Below are 23,798 nucleotides of genomic sequence, written 5' to 3'. Positions count from 1 at the left end.
TTAATGTGGTCTGTAGGATCTGTAGCGGTCGCCATTGTTGCTATCCTTACCAGTTACCCACCGGCGTACAGCTTGACATCAGTGTGGCGCTGATTGGCTAATCGCTAGACCCCCGGCGTTCATTGGTCCGTCCATCGTTTGGACGAGATAAATCGCAAATTCATTGAAGTATGCCAGACCAGAGATGCAAGCCTCCTCAGTTGAGTAGGCGGGGTCTATGGTCTGGAACCAGGCTACTTATATACACCATATTCATGTGATTGGCAGTGTAAAAATTGATGCCAGTGACAAACTTCCATTTAGAAATCTGTTTTAGACAGTACTGAGCACCAATTGCGGTATAAGAGCGATAAATTATGCCAGATTTTGCAGTTCAACAGCCACATTTTAAGTGCTGATACCCGATTTCCACATAGCACTGTGAACGCAGCGTAGTGTCCACTTCGCTTGCGATGATGGCGTCCGGTCAGTCGGGTCAATCTGCTGGAGCCCACACATCCAGCACACAGGTGAGAAATGTTAACTAAGTTTTGGGAAATCAAACATTAAGGGGTCGTTTTTGTGACAACATATATTTCCACCGCTCCATCGTCACGGCCCTGTTGATGCTTCCTCATCCAGACGTGTCCCCTGGATGAAACCTTTGAGCTTGGGGAAAAGGAAACAATCCTAAAACCCCTCCCTACTCACCTGACCTGGCTCCAGGTGATTTTTTCCCCAAGCTTGACCTTGGGGAAAAAATCACCTGGAGCCACAAAAATCACCTGGAGCCAGGTCTGGTGAGTAGGGAGGTGTTTTAGGATTGTTTCCTTTTCCCCACGCTCAAAGGTTTCATCCAGGGGACACGTCTGGATGAGGAAGCATCAACAGGGCCGTGATGATGGAGCAATCACACTTTCCAGCTTTGACAAATTCGCCACTTAAAAGACGTCACAAAAAAAATGTATGTTGTCACAAAAACGACCCCTTAATGTTTGTTATGATTTCCCAAAACTTAGTTAACATTTCTCACCTGTGTGCTGGATGTATGGGCTCCAGCAGATTGACCCGACCAACCGGACGCCATCATCGCAAGCGAAGTGGACACTACGCTGCGTTCACAGTGCTATGTGGAAATCGGACATATCAGCACTTAAAATGTGGCTGTTGAACTGCAAAATCTGGCATAATTTATCGCTCTTATACCGCAATTGGTGCTCAGTACTGTCTAAAACAGATTTCTAAATGGAAGTTTGTCACTTCCTACGTTCCCTGAAGGCACTGTCACTCATGATTCCACACCCCTCTCAGTTGATGCCACGCCCCCCACACCGCATCAGGGTCAAATGTCTGAAACTGAAAAAAAAAGATTTGAAACTGAAAAAAAAGATCTGAAACTGAAAAAAAGATCTGAAAGTGAAAAAATAAGATTTGAAACTGTAAAAAATAAGATCTGAATCAATCTGAAAAGATAAAACATGCAACTGAAAAAAATAAGACCTCAAATGTTAAAATATATATGGAAGTGAAAAGTGAAAATAAATTATTTATTCAAAAGAATTACCAAAGTGAATCAAAATTATATTTAACCTGAAAAAACGTTTCATACACTTATTTTTATTTTGAATACATTGTTGTATTTTTCAAAATTCAAGATCAACACATGAATTTTCAGTTTCAAATTTTATTTTTTCAAGTACAAAACTTTTGACCCTAATGTAGCTCCATACAGCACAGTATATACCAAACTAGTACTTTGTGAAAATGTGAAGTATTAGTGACACATAGTGAACTTGGGGCCTTGGAAGCCCCTGTTGGCCATTTTGTAGGATTGCTTATTCAACCTTGCCTGAGCACATTGTGTTATTGACCTTATTAAAATGCCATGCATTTGTTATTAACCCTAATAAGATGCAGTGGCTTTGGGTTCTATTTAGGGGCCAGACCAGTCTTCACACAGCTGATGAACATATAGACCTTTTTTTACAACAGACATCTTCACACTTGTTTTTTAATATTATAAATACAAATTAAACTTTTGGTATCCTTCTAGAATAATACAATCAATTGCCTTTTCAGTTCACTAGATACAATTTGCTGCAATCTAAATGGCTGAAGTGAGATGAACAGAATGAAAACTTTATAAGTTGTCTTTTGGAGACGTAATTAGCAGTTGAAATCACAATATATCACAGAATATTTTATTACAATACTCTGCATATTGCAAAATGTTTAGAATTACAAGAATATTGTATCATGACACAAGTATCATGATAATATCATATTGTGGGGCCTCTGGTGAATCCCACCCCTCGTCATTAATAACATTGATAGTTGCTCATGCATTGCAGTCATCAAAGAGTAGAAATATTGAGCTGTGACGAGATCTGTATCTTTCTCCTGCATGGTTTGAATGAGTTTGTTGTTAGTTGCTTTGGTTCTGCGAAATGAATGTAATGTTTGTAAGGGCTGCTGTGCAAAGGTCTTCCATTGCAGCACTGTAGCTGATACTTGCCACCACTTCAACATCCATTAAATGTTAATATGGTTGTGGTTACTGCAGAACACCTCAGAGAACAAGACTTAAGACCTTCTTATTGCGTGATCAATAATCAGTCATCACACCTAAAATTGACCGGTTTGATCACTCTTAATGATGTGTGCATTAAGCAGCTCTTCAGACCATTGTCAGAGAGATATTGTGACATGTAAGAGTAGAAAAAGCACAGGTCTGACAAACAACATTATTGATGAGTCTGTTCTATTTAGATGAACCAGTAAGCCATGAAGTAGTCAGCCAGTATTTACCAGACAAGAGAGCTGGCACTGCTAAGCCTAGTTTTACGCACCTTTCTTAAAACTGCAGGTTACAAGATCCCAGTAATGGATAAACAATTTCTTCAATACTCCTATGATACACCCACAAGAATGAGTGTACAGTGTCTGCGTAGAGGAGTGAAGTTAACTTTTTTTTGTTCCCCCAAAAACCGAAAGTATCCATCTCAACTGAAAACAGTTGATGCTTTTGCAAGTTAATTATGACACGCACAAGGCTCCCTCTTTATTCTTTTCCCTCCTACAAAGAACAGTTGCTCATTTAGAGGTTAATGACTTGGCTTACTCCTGATTCCTGGGATAGACCTCTCAGGGCAGAGGCATCAATAAAAGAAGCTTAAATTCGTCAAGAGACTTGCAAAAAGAAACAAAGACATTTCTTCAGATCCAACTGGAGAAGCATTGGTCACCTGGCCCACTCTATCATCTCTTAGATCTGGGTGTTGGGTAGTATGAATATGTAAAGAATTCTATTTCGAGGGCCTGTTAATGCAGTGTGTACAGTAACCTTTTCTACGCTTAGTGAAAAGTAATCTCCAAGCTCCAGGGCTGTGTGGTGTAGGAGCCTCTATCCATGTGGGTTATTTTGAGCTTTTTTTGTTGTTGTTGTCACATTTATTTACTTATGCTTCAGGGATGTCTCATCATCCATCAGTCTGTCATGTTAATAGCCTAAGGCCTCCTTACATCAACCAGACAGCATGTATAAAACATTGTTTTCTTTGAACTCAGAATGATCTGTCATCATCCATGTGTTATTGTTTAATTGGGTTCGTGGGTGTCCAAGTACACACTCTAGGCTATCACAATGAAATATTTCAACATGGGAGAAAAAAACTAGTATAATTTCTTGTGTCAGTCAGATTGTTTTGTGTCAAGGACCCCTGAATTGATATACATTAGCTCACAGGCCCTATCTAGGTTTTTGTGGGTTCTTGAACACAGCGCAGGCAAAACTCTTCAAGTTATTTTCTTCCTCAGCAGCAGTTTGAGTTGGAAAACTGATCAGTCGATTCAATAAGTGCTGTTCAGATTGATTGATGAGAGGAGCAGTTGCTGCAGAGGCGAGTGAAAGTGAACTTTTAGACCCAGTGCAATGAGTGGTCAAATTTCAATTTCACTGCTTCGGGTGTTCTGCTGCTCTGTCCGTGCCCGTACACACTGTGCTTTAAGAGTGTGGTGCAGTGAATAACTGAACAATATATACAATCCAGTAGCACTCCTGAACGGTCCAGCCCCAAAAATAAAAGATCAATATGTGGTGGCCGGTGTTATCGCGGTGGGCTGCCATGAACAAATGAACGTGTGGGAAACCCTGTAGAATGTAGGATTTCAGCAGGATCTATTGGCAGAAATGGAATGTGGTATTCATGATTATGTTTTCATTAGTGTATAATCATCTAAAATTAAGAATCTGTGTGGTTTTCTTAACCTACAATGAGCTCCTTATATCTGTGTAGGGAGCGGGTCCTCTTCCACCATGTAATCTCACCCCCGCCATGCTCCTGATAGGAAGGAAGCCCAGATAGGAAAAACCAAACACTGGCTTTGATAAGACCATAATCAGTTGGTTGCAATCTGCAGCCTCACTGTTAGTAGATACCACTAAATCCCACAAACTTATGCTTTAGCTTTTTTTAAGAGATAACATGACACTGATAAGTGCGTCTTCTACCACAGAGTGAAACAAGCTGATGTAGTCTTTTGGCTAGAGCCAAAAGATGAAATGATGGGGAAACAATAAAAAAAAGAATGAAATTAAACCTGAAAAATGATCTGCAACATCCAGTCCAAAAATTAACTGTACCGATGGATTTTCAGAAAGGTAAAAACTGATAAAAGTTCATTTCTCAGTAGCTGCAGTGCTTTTCCTGTGCAAAAAAAATGATGGTGTATCTTCTAGGCTGCAGCGTTGGTGGAGGAGGAGACCAGAAGATACCGACCTACCAAGAACTACCTGAGCTACTTGCCTACACCGGACTTCTCTGCTTTTGAGGTGACAAACCCCTCTGACCTCTAAATTTTTCTTCACAGCTTCAGCCTCAGCGTCAGTGTGACAGAAATAACAGCATTTCTTATGTTTTTTCCTCCCCCTTTAGACGGAAATTATGAGGAATGAATTTGAGCGGCTGGCGGCTCGGCAGCCTATGGATCTCCTGAGCATGAAGAGGTAAACCCTTACACTCTGCAGGGGCCTGTGTTTAGAGCAGCAGAACACCTGCATCAACATCCTGTGTAGGCACATTGTACACACACAGTCATGCAAAAATACTGCTGCATCCAACATGGTGATAATACTTTGCAGAGAGTTTCACCCATATCTTATGCAGTAAGATGTGAGCAAAACTTTCAGTACCTCAGTGCAGTCCTTAATCATTACTGAGTGAGGTACTGTAGTATTTTCAGCAATGAATATATTTTCTAGGTTATTCACTTTAGGAATGCCCTGAAGTCCAAGTACTTTTTTACGAGTAGATTTAACCCTTTGATGAACCAGTAGGTGAATTCAGTTAATGGAAATAGGTCTAGATGATCCAAAATATGTCGCAAAATACTTGTGCTGCTACAAGGCAAACAGCAGGGTGTGGTAACTGAGTTTCAAAGACTTAGACAAGCCGGAATAGAGTCTGCACACTAGACAGACATTTAGGGTAGGTCTTTTAACTACCAGCGCCCCCGTATTAGATTATTGGACACTGCCGCTGATCCGACTGATCTGATACAACTCGTCATACCTCAGTTTCATGCTGGAGTGAAGACAGATAAGAGATTAAACTCAGGTGTATCACTGCCAAGTTTTATATTTTATTTGTTTTCTGACTCACCTTGTAGTTTAAAAATCAAATGTATAAATTGTAGGTCTGAACTACAAAAGAATCACGATCTGTAATTTCTCCTATTAACTTTCATTATGGATACAACTAAAGTCAGAGAGTAGCAGAGTCTGTCTGCTCCATTCAGTCACATGTGAGGCGGATGATTCTTGACTGTGGGTTTGGTGAGTTACACAATCAATTTTCCCTGAAACATTTAGCATAATGAATAATTCCCACTGTTTAAAATACACCATAATCATGTCTTGACTTATTAGATAATGAGTTCACAATCTGAATATCAATAAATACAGATGCAAATAATCAGTTAATAATAGAAACTCATTATTTGCCTCTGAGCAGGACACGGCATAAATACAAAAAGCACGATGTTATCAATGTGACAGCGTCTTAAACTGTAAACACTGCTGCTCTGGCAGTGATAACTGTGCGTCTTAATTATATATAGGCTAATTCTTTTATGCATGTGCAAACACAAACTCCATCAAGTCTCTACAGCTACTAAAGCCAACTGACAACTGATCCAGTTATGATCAGCTGCTGCTGTCATCGGAAACAGACATCGCTTTACCCGACACTTCTGAGGAGACAATGTCTTCTTTCTGTAAAAACATATTTCCTCCTTTCCTTTTTCCCTACATGGTTTCCTTGTGACCCTCCATGCATCCCCAGTGGGAGGGACTAATACAAGTGAGGGAAACGTGGATGTAATTTAAAAGACTAGGGATGCACCCCTGCCAGAGGCCAAGAAATCAGCCAGTTACGAACAGAGCTGCAACCAGTTGTTATTTTCATTATTGATTAATCTACCAATTATTTCCTCAAGTTATCATTCGGAGTAGGATTTCAGCAAATAGCAAAAAAATTGACGGCCTTTGCACACCCGAAAGTCAGAACCAAAGCCCAAACTAAAGTCAGTACATTTACATGGTATACATTTGATCAGGTTAGTTTTGGTTTCACATTCCCATAATGCGAGCTCACTAAAGAACTATATATGTCATATCTATGTCCCGTCTTCATCACCTACGTGAGCTGCGTCTCCCTATACTTGACATTGATTGGTTTGTAGACGACTCTCCTATCCTCTCCTCTCCTCTTTCTCTCTTCCTCTCGAAAAGAAGTGTCCGAGTTTTTGTGAGCTTTTTCCAACTCACTCTTTATAAAGTCTCTGCTCCTCTCTCATGTGCTTCCTTGGCTCATTTTGTTGCGCTGCGTTGTTCATGGACAAACTGAAACCTATACTGTACATTTACCACCACTTTACTGCTAATTTCTCCTGTGCTCTGTTCACTGGTCTGCTCTGAGCGCAGCCACCGTCACTGTCCCTGTCACTAAACCACACACACGCACTACTGTCATCACTTTAGCATGCCAAAACTTCCTTTTGTTGGTTCGTAAGTCCAAACCACACAAAAAAGTTTTTCACACCAGAAACAAATCGAATCACGGCTCAGTTTGATCCGGACCCAGACCACCTCTTTTTGTCAGACCAGGGTTCAATTGTTTTGTCCAGCCTATTGTTCAGGGAGGTTTCACATCTGTAGTTTTGTCCACAGGTGCACACCAAACAGCCCTAAAATGGGAACTATCTAAACAAAAGAAGGGAAGTGTGTATTTTGCTCAAATGTTAAATAATTACTGAAAGTGTGTGCATGTGATTCACCGTCAGTGCTCATTTAAATACTGTAATAAATTGAAAATATTTGTTATAGGCGTGTATGACATTGTTTATAATTAATGATGAAAACTAAAATAAGTGATAGATAATGCAAACAATCATTAGCTGCAGTCGTTTTAAATGATAGGATGGGTGCATTTTTATTAAAAAATTGCTTGTTCATAATCATTTTTTGCTTTGTGGCTTCAAATATTGTTAATTTCCTCTGTCTTTTTCTCCTGTGGAGATATGAGCTGCCAGCACCCTCATCAGGACAGAAGAATGACATCACAGCATGGCAGGAGTGTGTGAACAACTCGATGGCTCAGCTAGAGCACCAGGCGGTCCGAATTGAGAACCTGGAGCTCATGTCGCAGTATGGAACCAACGCATGGAAAGTCTACAACGAGTATGTGACAGCAGCCGTTTCTCACAGACGTTACTTGAGTGCATGGTTAAAGACTGCTAACATGTCATCTTATCTCCCTCCTTCAGTAACCTCGCCTTCATGATTGAGATGGCTCAGAAGGAACTTCAGAAATTCAGGTGACTGATCACTGGAACATTTGTGCTGTATTTAAGTGTTAATAAACAAGTTTTCACGTACAGTATTTACTGGTTACACTTTTTTTTCCACACAGGAAGCAAATTCAAGATTTAAACTGGCAGCGTAAGAATGATCAGTTAGCAGGAGGAGGCAAACTGCGAGAGCTGGAGTCAAAGTATGTTGTTTGAAGAGTTATTATGTTTATATTGCTGCACTTGGGAATATGTAGGTAAGATAACATCTGTATCTGTCCCTCAACAGCTGGGTGTCTCTGGTCAGTAAGAACTACGAGATCGAGCGAGCCATCGTCCAGCTGGAGAACGAAATAACTCAGCTCAGACAACAGCAGGGGGACGAGAATAAGGAGAACATCCGACAGGACTTCTAAAGCAGCAGCAGCGTACACCTTTGTAGCACTGATGTTCACCTAATGGTCCCTCATTTGGAATGATGTCATCTTGTCTTCGTAGTTGACTGCACTGTGAAGCAACCTGAGGGGGGACAGTTACCCGTATGGAGGAGATTTGAAACCGCCGTGTTCAGCTGTATCATTAAATCACTTTGGCATTCAGGAGTGGTCCAGAAACCTCAATGACAACACACATTTTTGTCTCTTCTTCTACAGTAAAAACAGTAGTAGAATGTGGTATGATGCAGCTTTTTGACTCTACCTTTTTTTCCCCCAAGGGTCACATGTTTAAACAACACTGCACCCCCCAGATGACATTTGTTTATCAGTAACTCACCCTGTGTTACCTTGAATTTGTGAACTTTGCTTTTTCTCACATACCTCCACAGTGAACAAAGAATCAAAAATTCTTGATAAATTGAAGTGATAGGGGTCCGCATTTTAACAATAACCAAACTATATCAAAACACCTGTTTTCAAACTTTGACACAACTCCTGCAGTGTAATACATGTCTTGTTTACCCAGTCATATGATCAGCACTTCCCAAACGATGGGCGACTGAACTGAAAGGGAAACTTTGATGCTCTCTTCAAAGCAAGACTTTGTTGACAAAAACAGTACCTTGCTGAGCACGGGAGCCTCTGGTCTACCACTGCCTCTATCAGTTTGTTGGTTAGTTTGGTGTTTTAAAGGGTTAGTTGAGATTCACTTAAGGATAAATGAGACTTGGATTATTCTGCAAAGGTTGTGCCAAAGTTAACAGATGTTTTGATATAGTTCACTTTCGTTAAACACTGTCAGCTATGACTTTAATTCACCAGGAATACTCTGTTTTTTAGATTCTTTGTACACTAGAGACATGCAAGAAACTAGGGATGCACAATATTGGATTCTTTGCTGATATCCCATATGCTAATATATATATATATAAATTTTAGTGATCATCAAGTCTCTTCTGTAGTGGAATTAACATCATATTATGCATGCATACTGTTATCATGATGGCCCACCAGCAGATGGAGACATGGAGCACAATGTTTTTCAATGTATGTAATATTCATTCATTCATTGTGCAAAGAAAGCACATTGGTCAATTCTGATAGTTCATTGTAAAGTCGATATTGGCCGATAACGATGATGTTGGCTGATTCCGGTAGTTCATTTTAGATGAATGTTGACATATACAGATAATGTGCCGATATTATTTTGCATCCCCACAAGAAAGTTTCAAAGTCAACACAGGGCAAGAAACTGTTATGCTGTGTTATTTGCTAGACGACATATGGTTTGCACCACATAGAAGACATTCATCTTCTTACAAACTTAAAGTTGAATACACAAGGAGTAAATCATATCTTTGCTTGACTAGTAGCAAACTTTTGATATTGTTCCTGTACCTGACATTACGAAGTCTACTCTCTTTGTGGTATTGTCAAAGTGTTGTTTAACATCATTCCAGAAATGCCACAAGTGACATTATTCAGCAAGTGTTATCTGATCTCGCTACAAAGAGTATTTTATACCAGCATTGTAGGTTTCAGTCCTCAAGACTATCTACCTACACAGGTGTGTTTAGAATTAAGTGTACATAGTTTTTCAAGTCTGTCAGTTCTCTCTGTGAGCCCCGCCTTGGCTTCCATTCATGTCATTTTTATGCTGTTTTAATAAAATAAACATTTCTTATATTTCCTAGTGGTGGGTTGGACTTGTGTCATGTCAGATATCCCTATACTGTTTGGAATTATTTGGAATCCATTGTCTCTTCAGTTTTATTTTAACTTCTATTTATTATTTTATTACTGTGGCTCAGTTTACTGTTCCTTTATGCAACAGGGCAGTTTCTTAACTGAATTAAGGGATGCTATATTCAAACTGCTGTCCCCTCTCCCAATATGATAAACAGGCAGCCTCTGAGTGCTACATCACAGTCAACTCAGGCTCCAATTTGGCAGAAATCATGGTGTTCTCGTGAAAATTCTGAAACCCCATTCGTCAAATTATCAACATGCCAAGAACTGAGGACGCACTTACCGTTCGAAAAAACACTAATGTCATCAGCTAAGCTGAAGCATCACCATGCACACCAGGTGGAGCTATCACACGTAGCTGGTGCGAGTATTCCCAATTGTGAGGCTTTTTATCATCCATCTACTTTGGTTTAATAATTACACAACTAACTGAAATGAACACTTTGACCCAATACTATAATCTACTTAACTAATAACAGCCAGTCAAATATTTGATCATATACTGATTGCTAAGACTGGGCAAACATTATATATCCTGTAACACATTACAGGAAATGTTTAACACAAGGGGGGCAACATCCTGAGATATAGTTACCTCTAGTTTGAAAAACACAAAAACATGTCACCCTGGATAACACGTACTATATTATCTGATGCACAGAAACAGTAAATTATCATTTATTATTATTTATTGCCACATTCCTTACACAGTGTGCGTAACAATCATTCATCTCCCATTCTTCCTTTACTTCCTCCTTTGGTCAGACTGAACAAAGAGAACGATCTGAACATTTGAATAAACTCAATCTGTGGCAAATCAAAAAGCCCAGCTGCATGAGATTACCTGCATGGTTGTCATGGAAAGCCAGATGTCCAGCATAGAAAGGGGCTAGGTAGCAGTGGAAGTGGACCAGATCTGAGGAGTTTCTGCGAACACCAACACCAACACCAACCAGGGATCGAATTAAGTCAATACCCGACAATAACACTGAAGGTTGTGCTCTTTCACTCTCCCTCTTTTACAACTTTCACACATCTCACACACACAAGTTTGCAGGCACCTTTATACCGTTTGCGAAGAAACTATAGGGTTCTCTTTAGGAAAAGTCATCCACTGTGACTGAATCAAATTTGACTATGTGCAAAACAGCGTCAGCCCCCGGTAGCTAGAGTAGCAGTAGGTAATATTGGCCATGCTCCAGTCTATATACTGAGAGTGTTGAGAGCTGGTACTAAAGTAACAGCCTCTGGTAGGTTCTGGTTCTGATCCTGACTTCCTTTACTCTGGAGAAACTTCTGCCGATGCCTCTCCTCCTGACGTTTCTTCTTCTCGTGCCGCTGCTGCTCTTTCCTCTGTTTGTTAGATACCTGAGAGTGAGGGAAACACAAACTACCTTTTAGTTCAAGTGAGACCTGAAATAAAAATGGACTTGGGTTCCAATAAACTTAGCAGGACAGGCTGCATAGGGAGTCTACCTTTGGTTTTTGTATGTTGCTTCCCTCTGCTGGCTGTTTATGCTCACTGCAGTCTGTGGCTGCAGCTCTGCAGGCTGAGCAGGATCCTGAGGCACACTGGCCCTGACAGGACTGGCCCAGCATGGAGCCAACAAGCCATTCTGCATTGATGGTTGCTGCACTCAGCTGGAGCAGGTTCTCCTCATCACCTGAGACACACATAAACAAATTAACAGAAGTCAATCAGTGTGATGCAATCATTACCATCAACGTCAAGCAAACTGGCGTGTTAATGAGATGTAGGGCTGGGCGATATGGCCTGTGAATTATTTTTAGGCTATATTACGATACACAATATATATTTTGACATTTTGAAATCACTTCTAATCTACTATAACCCACAAAAATACTTAACTTCTAAATAGACTACTGTTACAATGAAGTTAAATACAGTACTGTTATAATAAAGTTAGATAAAGTACTGTTACAATAAAGTTAAAATACTGTTACGTTAAAGTTAAAAACAGTAGCTATAATAGAGTACAGCCATAATAAAGTTAAATAAAGTACTGTTACAATAAAGTTAAATTCAATACTGTTATAATAAAGTTAAATAAAGTATCAACTTAAAGTTAAAGCACTGTTATAAAGTGCTGTTACAACCAAGTTAAATAACGTACTCCTATGATAAAGTTAAAGTACTGTTATATTAAAGTTGAATAAAGTACTGTTGATGAATGAATTTAAGCAGAACCACTGGTGCTTTTATTCTGAAGCACCCGCTTAATGTTTCATCTGTGACCTTGAAGCTGCTGGTCAACAGTTAGGTGTTCACAGTTAGCAGAAAGTTAGTGTAATAGCACCGTAAAATGTCAGGATTTATTCACTGTGAGTGGGAAACATACTAACAGCTCTCCAGTTCATGTATTAACAATGTGTGTAAAACGCACTGCAGTCTGGAGCCCTGCAGATACATAAACACAATCCTCGGCTGCTCGCACACAATTGCCCAGTAGCGAGAGGTCTGGATGGGCAGGGGAGTGCGTGTGACGTATCATGTTTGTTCCAGTGGCTTAAAACATGACGTGACAATTTATATTCTATGTTTGCGTTATAATCATGTTATACATCCCATGTGGAACGAGCCACGATACATGGAGCATAATGGATATATCGTCCACCTCCTATGAGATGAATGGAAAATTTAGCTGAATAGAAGAGCTTGAGTGCATGATGGTCAAAAAGTCTTTGATAAAGTTGATTCCTAGCTGTTCTCTTTTGCCCTGTCGGTCTTATCCTTCCAGCAGCTAATGAATTATGTGTAACTTCTGACCCTGGATTCCTCGATTCTTGATGGAGCTCAGGATCACGTTGTCCTCCTCTGAAGCTGTGGGGGAAGAGTTTTTCTGTCTGTCCCTCTGACCGTCCCCAAACTCGCGCTGCTGGCCTTGTGAATTCTGCAGATTCTATTCAGCAATAGTGAGGAAACATCAGAGACACATCAGTAAAGGGTGCCTCAATAGGTGTAAACATGACATGATGCACTCTTGACAGTAAAGATGTGGACCTGGAATGGGGACATTTTCCCAAACGCTGGTCCACTGAATGCCCACTGTGAATTACATACCTCTATGCGAAGCTGAGCAGGACTCTCAGAGTTGTCTCCAATCCGCCTCACACTGTCATAATGATCTCCGTAGCGGTAGGCGATGTGTAGCTCTCTGCACACCTGCTTCTCTGCACCATTTATCTGCAATGAGAACAGAACATATAAACTATGTAGTGTACCGAAGGGAGTTATGTTTCATCATTAGATTAAGTGACATCATTTGAAAATCTTTGCCTCTGCCCCTTTCCCTACCTCCCACAGTGGTGTGTTGAGCTGATGGATGACCACTTTCACCTGCTGACTGCGAGCAAAAGCCACAATAGCGTCATTGCCAGCAAACGTACCAGGCTGAGAGAGGTTGGACACTGGGTGGAAAGAAACAAAAACATTACTCACAAGATAACCTCATGCTGTAATCACAAAATGTTTTTTCTTGAACTCTCTATGGTGCCATTTTTTCATATTGATTATAAAAAAAGTATATGCATTTTATTTAAATGACTTAAACATTTAAACTAGCTGTCAAAATCAGTCAAGAATATAATTTCTGATTGAATGAATGAAGTCAAGACAGACAGCTAGCAATGACTCCCAACCTCGCTGGCTTGTGACAACTTGAAATGAAGCAATGTCTATGAACACCCTTTCATCAACGGTCACATATGTCTACATATTGTTACCAGTTTAACCAAAGAGGGAGTATTTGGTTTATTTCAGGCCTGAAAATGTCAAATTATCCAGCAGTTCATATGTAAAAAGCAAGCATTCGAGCAAAGTCTGAAAAAAGCACATTGTTGTGTGTAGCAGAATTTATTTTTCTTGCACACTGACATACAACATCTGTCACTGCAAACTGAACTGAGGGCCACCAGGGGTCACTGCATTGTTGCTGGTCAAATGTGTCTTCCCATGCACAGTAATATGTCAGAATAGTTCATTGTTAATGATACACAAGTAAAAGTCTCCTTTCAAATCACAGCATTTAATTGTCCCACACTGGGTAATTTTCTTACAGTGCTGTGCAAAGGGAACGTCGTCCTCAACAAAGGGCTCAAAGTCTTGTCGATGGGACATCATATACTGGACAGTCTCCTGCCGAAGCCGCAGGTGACCCCGGGAGTGACCCTCTAATTGGTCGCCCAGAGCTCTGAACAGGCAGTTCCTGCAAGAGACAAAAACAGTGACCGGTTTTTCACTCCACACACAACTGCCTAGAGTTTAATGAATAAGTGACAACGTGCTTGGAAAATATGAAGGTTATGTTATGTTTAAATCAAAGGCTTATACCTATTGGTGCATTCATGAGCTGGCAAGTTTCTGGACTTTGGCCAATAACATTGGCTGAAGCCCTGCAATCACAAGGCTCCCAGACATTCTGCCCAGTATTAAACATGACTGACAGATGCAAGACTGTACAGCAAATCAGTTAAATTCCCATCTTGACTTTTCATTAAGCTACAGAGACCTAAAGATATTTCCGTTGTTGTTTTCGTATTCTAAATGGTACAATACTGCTTTTATGATCAGTTAGGGAAGACAAATCATGTTACAACAAAGATGAGGATTGTCAAATTATGGCTCTAGTGACATTTGCCTCTGCTATGCAGTCACCATGCAGCTATGAATACTCTGCAGTTTAATTTACTGTACACTGTGATTGACTGTGGGCTGGGGAGATGTAGGCACAGAGGCTGAAGACATTATGTTCCTCCAGCAACACATCTTGGTTACTCATGATGAGACAGCTGTCTCCAGCTTGAAAACAAGCTTTCTTTATATAATTATATTTAAGAGACACGTTTTGCAGTACCAGTGATTGTAAAAGACAGCACAGAGGGAGAGACAGCCCAGCTAGACCCCACAGTCTTTTAACGGCTCTTACCCATCGCCGGGGACTTCTCTCAGCTTGAGCCCCAGGGCCTGGAGCTGATTAGAGAAACTGACAAACTCTGCTCCCTCATCGCCATCCTGAGGCCGGTTCTTGCGGTCTTTTACGATGGCCCTGCGTGCTGCCCTCTCATCTCTCTTCCGTTCCAGTTCACTTTTCTTGTTGCTCCGTACAGGTTTGGGCGTCTGCTTCCTAGACATGTTGGCTATAATCGTTTCTGCAGGCCTACAACACCAAATTATGTCTTCTTATAGGAATGAACTGGCACTTGCATCAACCACTGCCAAACATCTGGAATTGATTTAAAAAGACATAGAAACAGAGATGGGGGTGGGGCAATGACAAATTTTCAGAATATGTAAAGAGATGCATTGTTTTATTGGAACACTGTAAAAGACCAAGGTGGTCATTTCAATTCACCACAGAACTGAGCCCAATGTGAGTAAGAGTCATGAGAGTGACATCTGATCATGGGTTTCATTTCCTCCACGATTATCTCCTAAATTGTGGTTGCCAACTACAGAATTCCGGTCTCCATCAGTAAATATTTTCATATGTAACAACCAATATCTTTTCAGAAAATGGTCCCTGTAGTGAATACTTATCACATGGGGGTTCATGTCCTGATGTGTATCAAACTTAGGAGTCCTTGACACAATAAAGGTTGAGAATCACTGATGTAGACAACATTATGCCAAACTCCATCATGAACTTAGACACTTTTGCTGAGTTTCTTAGACTATATGGGCTATTTTGTGTCTGATTGTCTGGTTCATACTGGCAAATTAAGTAAAACCATATTGTCTGAGTGACAGGATAACTTAGTTAAAAGGTGTTGTTTCAATGTTTTACAAATTGAAGACTGCATCAACTAAAAAGAGTAAGTCTTATATATAAAACTTCAGGAAATCTATTTTTTAGATAAAATGTGATGTGACCGATGCTCAATCAGTCATTAGCATTAAGTGTATTGTGTTGACTTTAATTTCCTTGTAACGTTGTTACTGAAGCTACGCCAAACAACAATAAAACCAGTTTTGTTAGCTAGCTAGCGAAAGTTAACTAGCTAATACCACTAACGTAAACGAGTAACCACGAACTAACCAGTCCTTTGCAACGTTACTTGTTAGCTAACACAAACGCAGTATTCTCGGTGTGAGCTAACGTTGATAGCTGTTAGCTAACATGAAGTTCGACAGCTAGCAGCTAGCTAGCATTCAACGACTGGGCATTACGTAACAAAATCATATCCTTCCGCTTGTAGCACTCACTACATAGAAAACAACTGGACAGCTGAACAGTCAATAGATTGATGCTTACCTTCAACAAGCAGCGTTCTACAAGAAATGACTATATTTCGTTTTTTCTATTTTTGGGGGTCAGAAGAGGAATGTAGTGATTGTCCGTTTTTGTTTACAACTGAAGTTCCGCATACGTTTGGACGTGTACGTCAAAATATACGGAAGGTGAAATGGGCCAAACTGCAAAGGCGATAAAAAATGCACTTGGCTCAATGTAGCCGCAGTTCTGTTCCATGAAAACAAAATGTCTATATCTACTACACCAAAGCAATACACACGTCGTGACAAGTTATAAAGAGATCAGAGGGATTAATACCAGTATGCACCATTACCATGGGCGGATTATGAGAAAATGGGCCCCTGGGCACATATATGCAAAAGGCCCCACCACCTCTTCAACACAGAAGCAAGACACAGCCTTTGGGGTGGTTTTATCTCTTTTTGTAGATGTTTTGTGTGCCTTTGTAGTTGTTATGCATCATTTTTTTGTGTGCTAATTTTTTTTGTCTCCTTGTGGTAGTTTTGTATCTCTTTGTAGTCATATCTGTCTCTTGCAGGTAAGTTTGTGTCTCTTTCTGGTTGTTTTAGCCCTTTTTGAGCTTTTTGTGTCTCTTTGCATCTCTCTGTGGTCTTTTTGTGTCTCCTCATGGTCATTTTGAGTCTCTTCTCGGTCAGTACATGTTAATTTAAGTGACATTGTGCAGGTGAAGGCCAGGGGGGCCCTCTGATGCTTTGGGCCCCTGGGCCTGTGCCCAGTAGGCCCGTTCAGTATTCCATCCATGACCATACAAGAGGTGGGACCAAGCCTTTGTTTTGCAAGTCACAAGTAAGTCTCAAGTCTTTGCACACAAGTCCTAAACTTTAAGTCTCAAGTCCTAAACAAGTCATAATGTGCACTTCACCAAATGTAAAGCTATTGCAATGCCAACAGCAAAACAGCACATCAATTATTATAAAAGTCAAGGATTATTTAGAAAAATCATAAATGCTTTTTAAGAATGCTATTTATTTGTTAAAACAAATGCAACTGAACTTAATTATAAAAAAGTAGTGCTGACATTGCAGTTTCGTAGCATATAGCACTAATAATGAGTACCACAACAGAATGAATTTTGTCTGTTTCTGCCCTGTCTTATTGTATTTATCTCATCTCATATGAAAAGATGTCTAAAACGTTCTCTTCCCAAATTCACTTGAGGGAAAGTATCAAGTATTTTCAAGTCAAAAGGCTTAAGTCCAAATAAAGTCATGAGTCATTTGTGTTAATGTCGGAGTTGAGATGTAAGTATTTTCTAATTTGTCAAGTCGAGTCTAAAGTCATCAAATCCGTGATCTGAGTCTGACTCATGTCCAAGTCATGCAATTCCCGTCCACACCTCTGCACCATTCTTTGAGGTAATCAATTAAGCAGTCAGTCAAAGGATCCTCAACAGCGTTGTTCAATAGATCAATCAATGGATCTATCTATCATCTGTCTATCTATCTATCTATCTATCTGTCAAGCGTAAAAGCTCTGAGTCATCGTATATCGCAGACTATGACTCAGGACAAAGTAGGAGGTTGAGTTACGTTTCTGAAAGAAATGTTGCTTCTGAAAATCCCTCCACCCTGTGCTCTCCTTAACTCCTAGAAAATCCACTCACCACCAACTCCTTCTGATGACTCCACACAGTTGGTGAAAATAATGTGGGGGAGGAGTGGGCTGAGAAGCAATAAACAGGATATTTGCTATGTAAAAAGACCAGCAGACACAGCTGAGACGGGGGAAAAAAAGAAAATATAGCCTCGAGAAGTGGTAGGATTATTCTATTTCCTAAAACTAGGAGAAACAAAATTACAACCAACCAGCCGGTGTAACAGACACCGGACATACATCTGTAGATGTTAGTTGGTGTGTGGATTATTATAGACCTCAGTGAGTGATGGTATTGTGTGTTAACAGATGTAATGGCCCGAAGGCTTGTCATACATTTGTGCATGCGTAGCAATCAGCCTCAATCACCTGAGTGGAGCAGAAGAGCAGTCAGCCAAGCATGGATAACATATCATTCATACTGTATACACGTACAGTATGATTTTGTGTGTGTGTGTGTGTGTGTGTGTGTGTGTGTGTGTGTGTGTGTGTGTGTGTGTGAGAGAGAGAGAGAGAGAGAGAGAGAGAGAGAGAGATTCTAACCGGGCACATCAAATTATACAGGAAGTACCTGTTTTGACTTGATATCAGGCTGAAATAGTACATTATGTCAACTAATTTCACAATGTTTTATTTATGATGGGTGCTGGCACTTACAATCATTGTCAGCTTCACTGACTTGCTCAAGAGTTTTCTTCACATTATTTATATGGTGACACCTGCAGAACTATATGGTTTTGAAACATAGGCCACCTCTTTGCCTGCCAATATCCAATACAAAGAAATATCTTGGTGCAGTCAGATTTCTGAGATCCTTTTAATTCTGAAAATTTGATTCTCCCAAAACCAGTGAACTGCTCAGCACATAGACACACTGCATATTTGATACATTACAGCTTACGGCCTTGATAAAGTAATATAAGTTTTCTCCTAGCTGACCTCTTCCAGTGCAGTAAAGTTGTCTTTTTTGCTTGTAGCCAAATGCAAATACTGCAGTTTTCCATGAGTTTTGTTTTTTTAATGCAGTGGGTGCCAGGAGGCTGACAAAATCACTGTGGGTATACTCAAGAAAAAGAGACTTTAAAGAAGCAGAGTGTAGGATTTAGTTGCATCTAGTGGTGAGGACTGCAGATTGTAACCAGTTTAAACTTCTCCCATGTGTCGAGCATGAACTCCCGGTTAGGATTCTTTCATTGTTCGGGAGGTTTTTACCTGGAGCCGAATGATCCACAGAGGTCTCCTCCTCTCCAAAGCAAAAGGATCAGGTGATTGAAACTGGTAAAAACGAAGAATAAAGCAGTTTCACATTACAAATCAGAGTTTCCTCTATGCTGTTCAGCTTGTCGCAAATGGGCCCAGCACCTGCTAATGTACAGGCTACTCACTCTTTTTCTCTGATAACTTAAGATCCAGATGTTACAGAGGTTTTCACCAGGAGCCAAAATATCCGCACAGGTCTTTTCCTTTCCAAAACAAACAAAACAGGTGATTTAAACCAGTAAAAACACTGAAAAGGCAATTTCATGTTACAAATCAGTGTTTCTCCTATGCTGTTTGGCTTGTAGCAGATGGGCCACTAGCCCAGTTCTGCTAATGTGCCCTTTCCTTTTCTCTCTGATAACTTAAGATCCAGATGTTCAGACGGTTTTCACTAGGAGCTGAAATATCTGCAGAGGTCTCTTCCTCTCCAAAACAAATGAACCAGATGATTTCAACTGGTAAAAACACTGAATAAAGTGTTTTTCCACTACTGTTTGGCTCGCCACGGAGGGGCTGCTAACCATGGCGCAAAAGTGCAAATGTCCCCATCTAGAGCCAGTGTTTGTCTGAGCTACTGTAGAAACATGGCGGTGCAACATAGGGATCTGTGTGGACCAGGACCAGCTCTCTATGTGGGTGTAAAGCACTTATTCTATGGTAACAAAAACACAATAATTCTAATTTTCAGGTGATTATACACCAAAAAAACATTATATATTACACTAAATCCTACAAGCTGGACCTTTAAAGGGTTAGTCCATCCAATTCAACAAAACATGCTCTGGCCGGCTGCTGGTATTATTGTCCCGTGCAGTTAGTCAGAAGCTATGTGTCCATCCAGAGACAAGGTCATTAGATTCCTGAGGGCCTTGACATGTTAATAATTTTGCTTTTTTTAATCTATGTATGTTTGGCTACTATTATCTGGAGCTTTGTTAGTTGTCTCGTGTGGCGTCAGAGTTTGGCTGACCACTTTTGAAAAATGCTATTAACTCTCATTCAACTGTGAATTTGTAGCCGTGTGCTCATAACTGCAATTGTACTGGTTTCAAGTCCTTTTACCATTAAATATTTACATTAACCCCATTCTACCCCCTGTAGATTTTAATTAGAGTGTGCTACACTGGTGCCCAGCTTGGCTGTGTTTCTTCACCAGGGGAGACTGAAGTGAAGTAACACTCACAGCATGTCTGTGGGTGATGACAGCAGATGTTTTCAAGTCTGTACCAGCAAAGGGCACTTTATAAAAAAAATACCATGAGATTGGTTATTGATTATTTTGTCAAAGTGTTTCCATTTCAGTATAGTGCAACATGCATGTAAAATATTATGGCTTTTACATCAGGCTTCTGTACGGTCGTTGTCCATGGTGCTGAAACAATGTATGTCTCTGCTCACTAAAGTGATTACACAGATGAACAAAAACGTTTCTCTGACAACCTGCTGGGTTTGTTGTTGTTGTTGTTAAATTGTTTACTGAGGCAGATTGGTTGGGATACATTAGAGCTTTGGAAACTGTTGGCCTAGGTTGTATGGCACTGCAGGGAGACACTGACAATGCGTTTGTAGTAGGGCGATATTACAACATGATATCGATATCGTGTTAGGAGATTATATATTGTCTTGGATTTTGGATATTGTCGTACAGTAATGTGGCCTAAGTGTTGTCTTTTCCCGGTTTAAAAGGTTGAATTACAGTAAAGTGACGTAATTTTAGGGACTCACCAAAACTGTTTAAGCTGTCATATTATAGTTTTTTCTACATGCTTAAACACTAACAGTGATTTTTGATGCACTATCTTTGAAACTATAAACACCAAGTGTAGCCAATGCATTTACCAGGTGTGCCAAATTGCATGCACATTCTCTGCTTTACACCCAGTTTGTAATTTTATAGCACACTTTTTGCAAAACTGTAAACACAACTCACTCCTTTATGCTCAATTTGCAATTTAATGACACGGTTAAAAAACTGTAAACACTGGTCTCTTCATTGCTGCACTACATTGCCAACTAAAACAAAAGTTCTGATTTTCTTCTACAGTGATTTCATTGTTTGAGAAGTGTTTCAATATTTTAGACATGTTTAGACTGACAATTTTCTGGTGGAGGACTCCTAAATCCCCCTGTTTCATATGTGTATCTCCAATGTTGAAATGAAACCTATGTCCTTGGGTTAGTGTGTGAAGTTTGGCAAAACAGCAATAACTTTACAGTTTTTCTCAATTGTTTACACGCAGTTTTGAAAACAGGGCTCCTTTTTTCAAAATATTCACACAATTATCCAAACACCACACTCAATTTGCATAACTCCTAGATTGTTTGCAAAATGACACACTTCAGTCAAAACATATACACATATTTATAAAAATGCTGTTTTGTTTTCATCTCACTAACACAGTCTTCAAATGATCAGACACTATTGCAGTCAGTTACACACTACAGTGATCAATACAAAATACATTTGTAAAAACCCCTATTTTAGGAAATAGCTGGTCTAGTGCTAGACTTTTTTGCCAGACATTTTTATGTAAGGGATAATTTAGATGACAAAAAGATATTGTCAAACCCACAACATTCTTCATGATTACTTTGAGGTATACAGAGAAAGTACACAAATACAACAAACAAACACAACACTGATTGCAGACTGCTGCAGACTGAAAATATTTATTTCTTACCATACTCAGTTACAGTAACAGATCAACAATGAAAATCAGAACAAAATAGTAGTTTTTCTTACTACTGTAAAGTGTAGACAAATAAAAATTCCTCTATTGGGTTTAGGAATGGGGAGTATGGTGGAAGGTATAAGACTGCAAATTCAGGGTGCTCATGGAACCAATTGTGGACCAGAGCAGATCGATGGAAAGATACATTGTCCCAAACGACAATGTACTGCATGTGGTCCACTTGGTTTACAGTAAGCACCTGTGTGCTTCCACACCAGGTGGATGTGATTATCCAATTCGTTCATTAGTGTGGTCGTTGGCAAGCAGGGGCTTTGTAATGAGAAGGAAGTAACCTCACAATCCTTATCTGTGTCTAAGGTGTGATAATGCGTGTAGAGTTTTGCAAATCACTGTGTGTAATGTTTTGCAAAAAGTGTGAAGCTGAGTCTGTGCTTATTGTTGTGCAACTATGGACAGGTGTTTTGCTTCTTGAGTGTAAAGAGCTGTTAATTGTGTGAAAATTTTCATTTTAGTGCGTAAACAACTGTAAAAAACTGTAAAAGATAATGCCGAAGCAATCAGGTAAATGTATCTGTCTTTACCCAGATAAGGGGCAAAGATTTTTTTTCTCATATATTCTAACACTCAACAAAAGTACAGTAGAAGAAACAACATTTGTTTTTGAAAACAACAACAACAATGGCTAAATCTCGCCTTCACTGGGTCTGACCAGTGAGGTGTGTGTGTGTTTACACATGTGGATACCTGTGTGTATATGTGTTTACTAGGGGACAGCATATTCGGTTGGGACAGGGGGACAGTTGGGACACTGTCTTTTTAACAAGATAGAAAGCAACTTTAAACAACTTTAAAGTGGACACATTCTGATTATTCTTAATATTTTTTCACAGTTTTGAAATCTACAGTGTGTAGGTACATTTTTGGCTCTTTTGTTATTATTATTATTTTTTTTACCATACTGTTTTTAGTTATGCTACATACAAATATAAAAATAGTGCTGGAAAGCTGAGTTTCTGGTCTATCAGTTCATGCTAGTATTAGGTGTCTGAGTTTCTGTTGGTAGCTTGGAGTCCAGAGTGTGTCTGCTCTCCCTGGGACAGCAGGAACAGGTACTCAGTGGCTGGGTGCTTCGTTTTATTCAAACAATGTTATGTTATGTATTGACTCAAAAACACATTAAAGAGTTTGAAGAGTCTTTTGCCAGAGAAGTGTCATGTTTTGCTGGTTTGGTGTGAGGTTTTGTGGTTAGTGTGTTTTGCCAAACAGCCTAAAGTTATAAAGATGGTGCCTAAGCAATCGGGGGGGGGGGAAATAAACTGACATATCCACCATTTTTATATTGTACTTTTTATACAATGTTGCTTTCCTGACTAATATCTTCTCTGAGAAAGCTCATTGAGCTTTATCTTTGTGTCACAACATGACACAATATTATGTAATCCTTGCAGTCAGTGATCATTGTTTCACTGTGACCAGAGAAACTTTGTAAGGTCCGAAAGTTTGGAGGAAATCTATGTTAGACAATGGCAATTTGGGATTTCTGAATGTTCACTCCTGTGGCTGCTTATACAGAGAACGTTATGTTCCAAAAGCAGGTTTACAGTGCAGGGTTTGTCTGATTTTTATCAAAGACCCACTTTGCACATGAAACATGCAGGATAGTAGGAGTACACACAGCAGGAATGGCGCAGAATCAGAAACTGGAGAGCTGCAATGTCTGGAAGAGAAATAGAAAGCAAGGGCGTTTGTGTGTGTGTGTGTGCTGTGTGTTTGTAGTAGTGGCGGTATTGAGGAGCAGAAGGGGGTTAAGCCACTGAAGAAGAAGGAGGGTTAAATCATCATGAGGAGTGCCATTCTTGAAGCCCTCCAGTGCATCTGAAGGGATCCACTATAAATAATGAGCCTATAGGCCGATGCCACAAAGGCAGTTTGCAGTTCTCCCCTCT

The 23,798-nt window shown here is 39.9% G+C and overlaps 2 protein-coding genes across 2 annotated transcripts in view; one reads left to right on the top strand and one right to left on the bottom strand.

The window, feature by feature from the left end:
- Positions 1–9,957, top strand: part of bcas2 (BCAS2 pre-mRNA processing factor) — an 11,074-nt gene extending 1,117 nt beyond the window's left edge. The window contains exons 2-7 of the mRNA XM_050065883.1: positions 4,718–4,810; positions 4,914–4,984; positions 7,556–7,717; positions 7,804–7,854; positions 7,950–8,030; positions 8,117–9,957. Coding sequence (XP_049921840.1) covers positions 4,718–4,810; positions 4,914–4,984; positions 7,556–7,717; positions 7,804–7,854; positions 7,950–8,030; positions 8,117–8,243 — 585 coding nt within the window. The 3' untranslated portion in view covers positions 8,244–9,957. The remainder of the gene's footprint in view (positions 1–4,717; positions 4,811–4,913; positions 4,985–7,555; positions 7,718–7,803; positions 7,855–7,949; positions 8,031–8,116) is intronic.
- Positions 9,958–10,675: 718 nt separating this feature from the next.
- Positions 10,676–16,413, bottom strand: otud3 (OTU deubiquitinase 3). The gene is made up of 8 exons (XM_050065878.1): positions 16,286–16,413; positions 14,960–15,256; positions 14,091–14,239; positions 13,330–13,442; positions 13,096–13,218; positions 12,802–12,934; positions 11,490–11,677; positions 10,676–11,381 (listed from the first exon to the last, which is right to left on the bottom strand). Exons 2-8 carry the CDS (start codon positions 15,163–15,165, stop codon positions 11,217–11,219), a joined length of 1,077 nt encoding a protein of 358 aa, XP_049921835.1. The 5' UTR covers positions 15,166–15,256; positions 16,286–16,413; the 3' UTR covers positions 10,676–11,216.
- Between the last annotated feature and the right edge of the window lie 7,385 nt (positions 16,414–23,798).

The sequence above is a fragment of the Epinephelus moara genome, chromosome 16, assembly GCF_006386435.1.
Source record: "Epinephelus moara isolate mb chromosome 16, YSFRI_EMoa_1.0, whole genome shotgun sequence".
Classification (NCBI taxonomy): Eukaryota; Metazoa; Chordata; class Actinopteri; order Perciformes; family Serranidae; genus Epinephelus; species Epinephelus moara.
The sequence above is the reverse complement of the archived record's forward strand: the minus strand, read 5'-3'. Positions and strand labels throughout refer to the sequence as shown.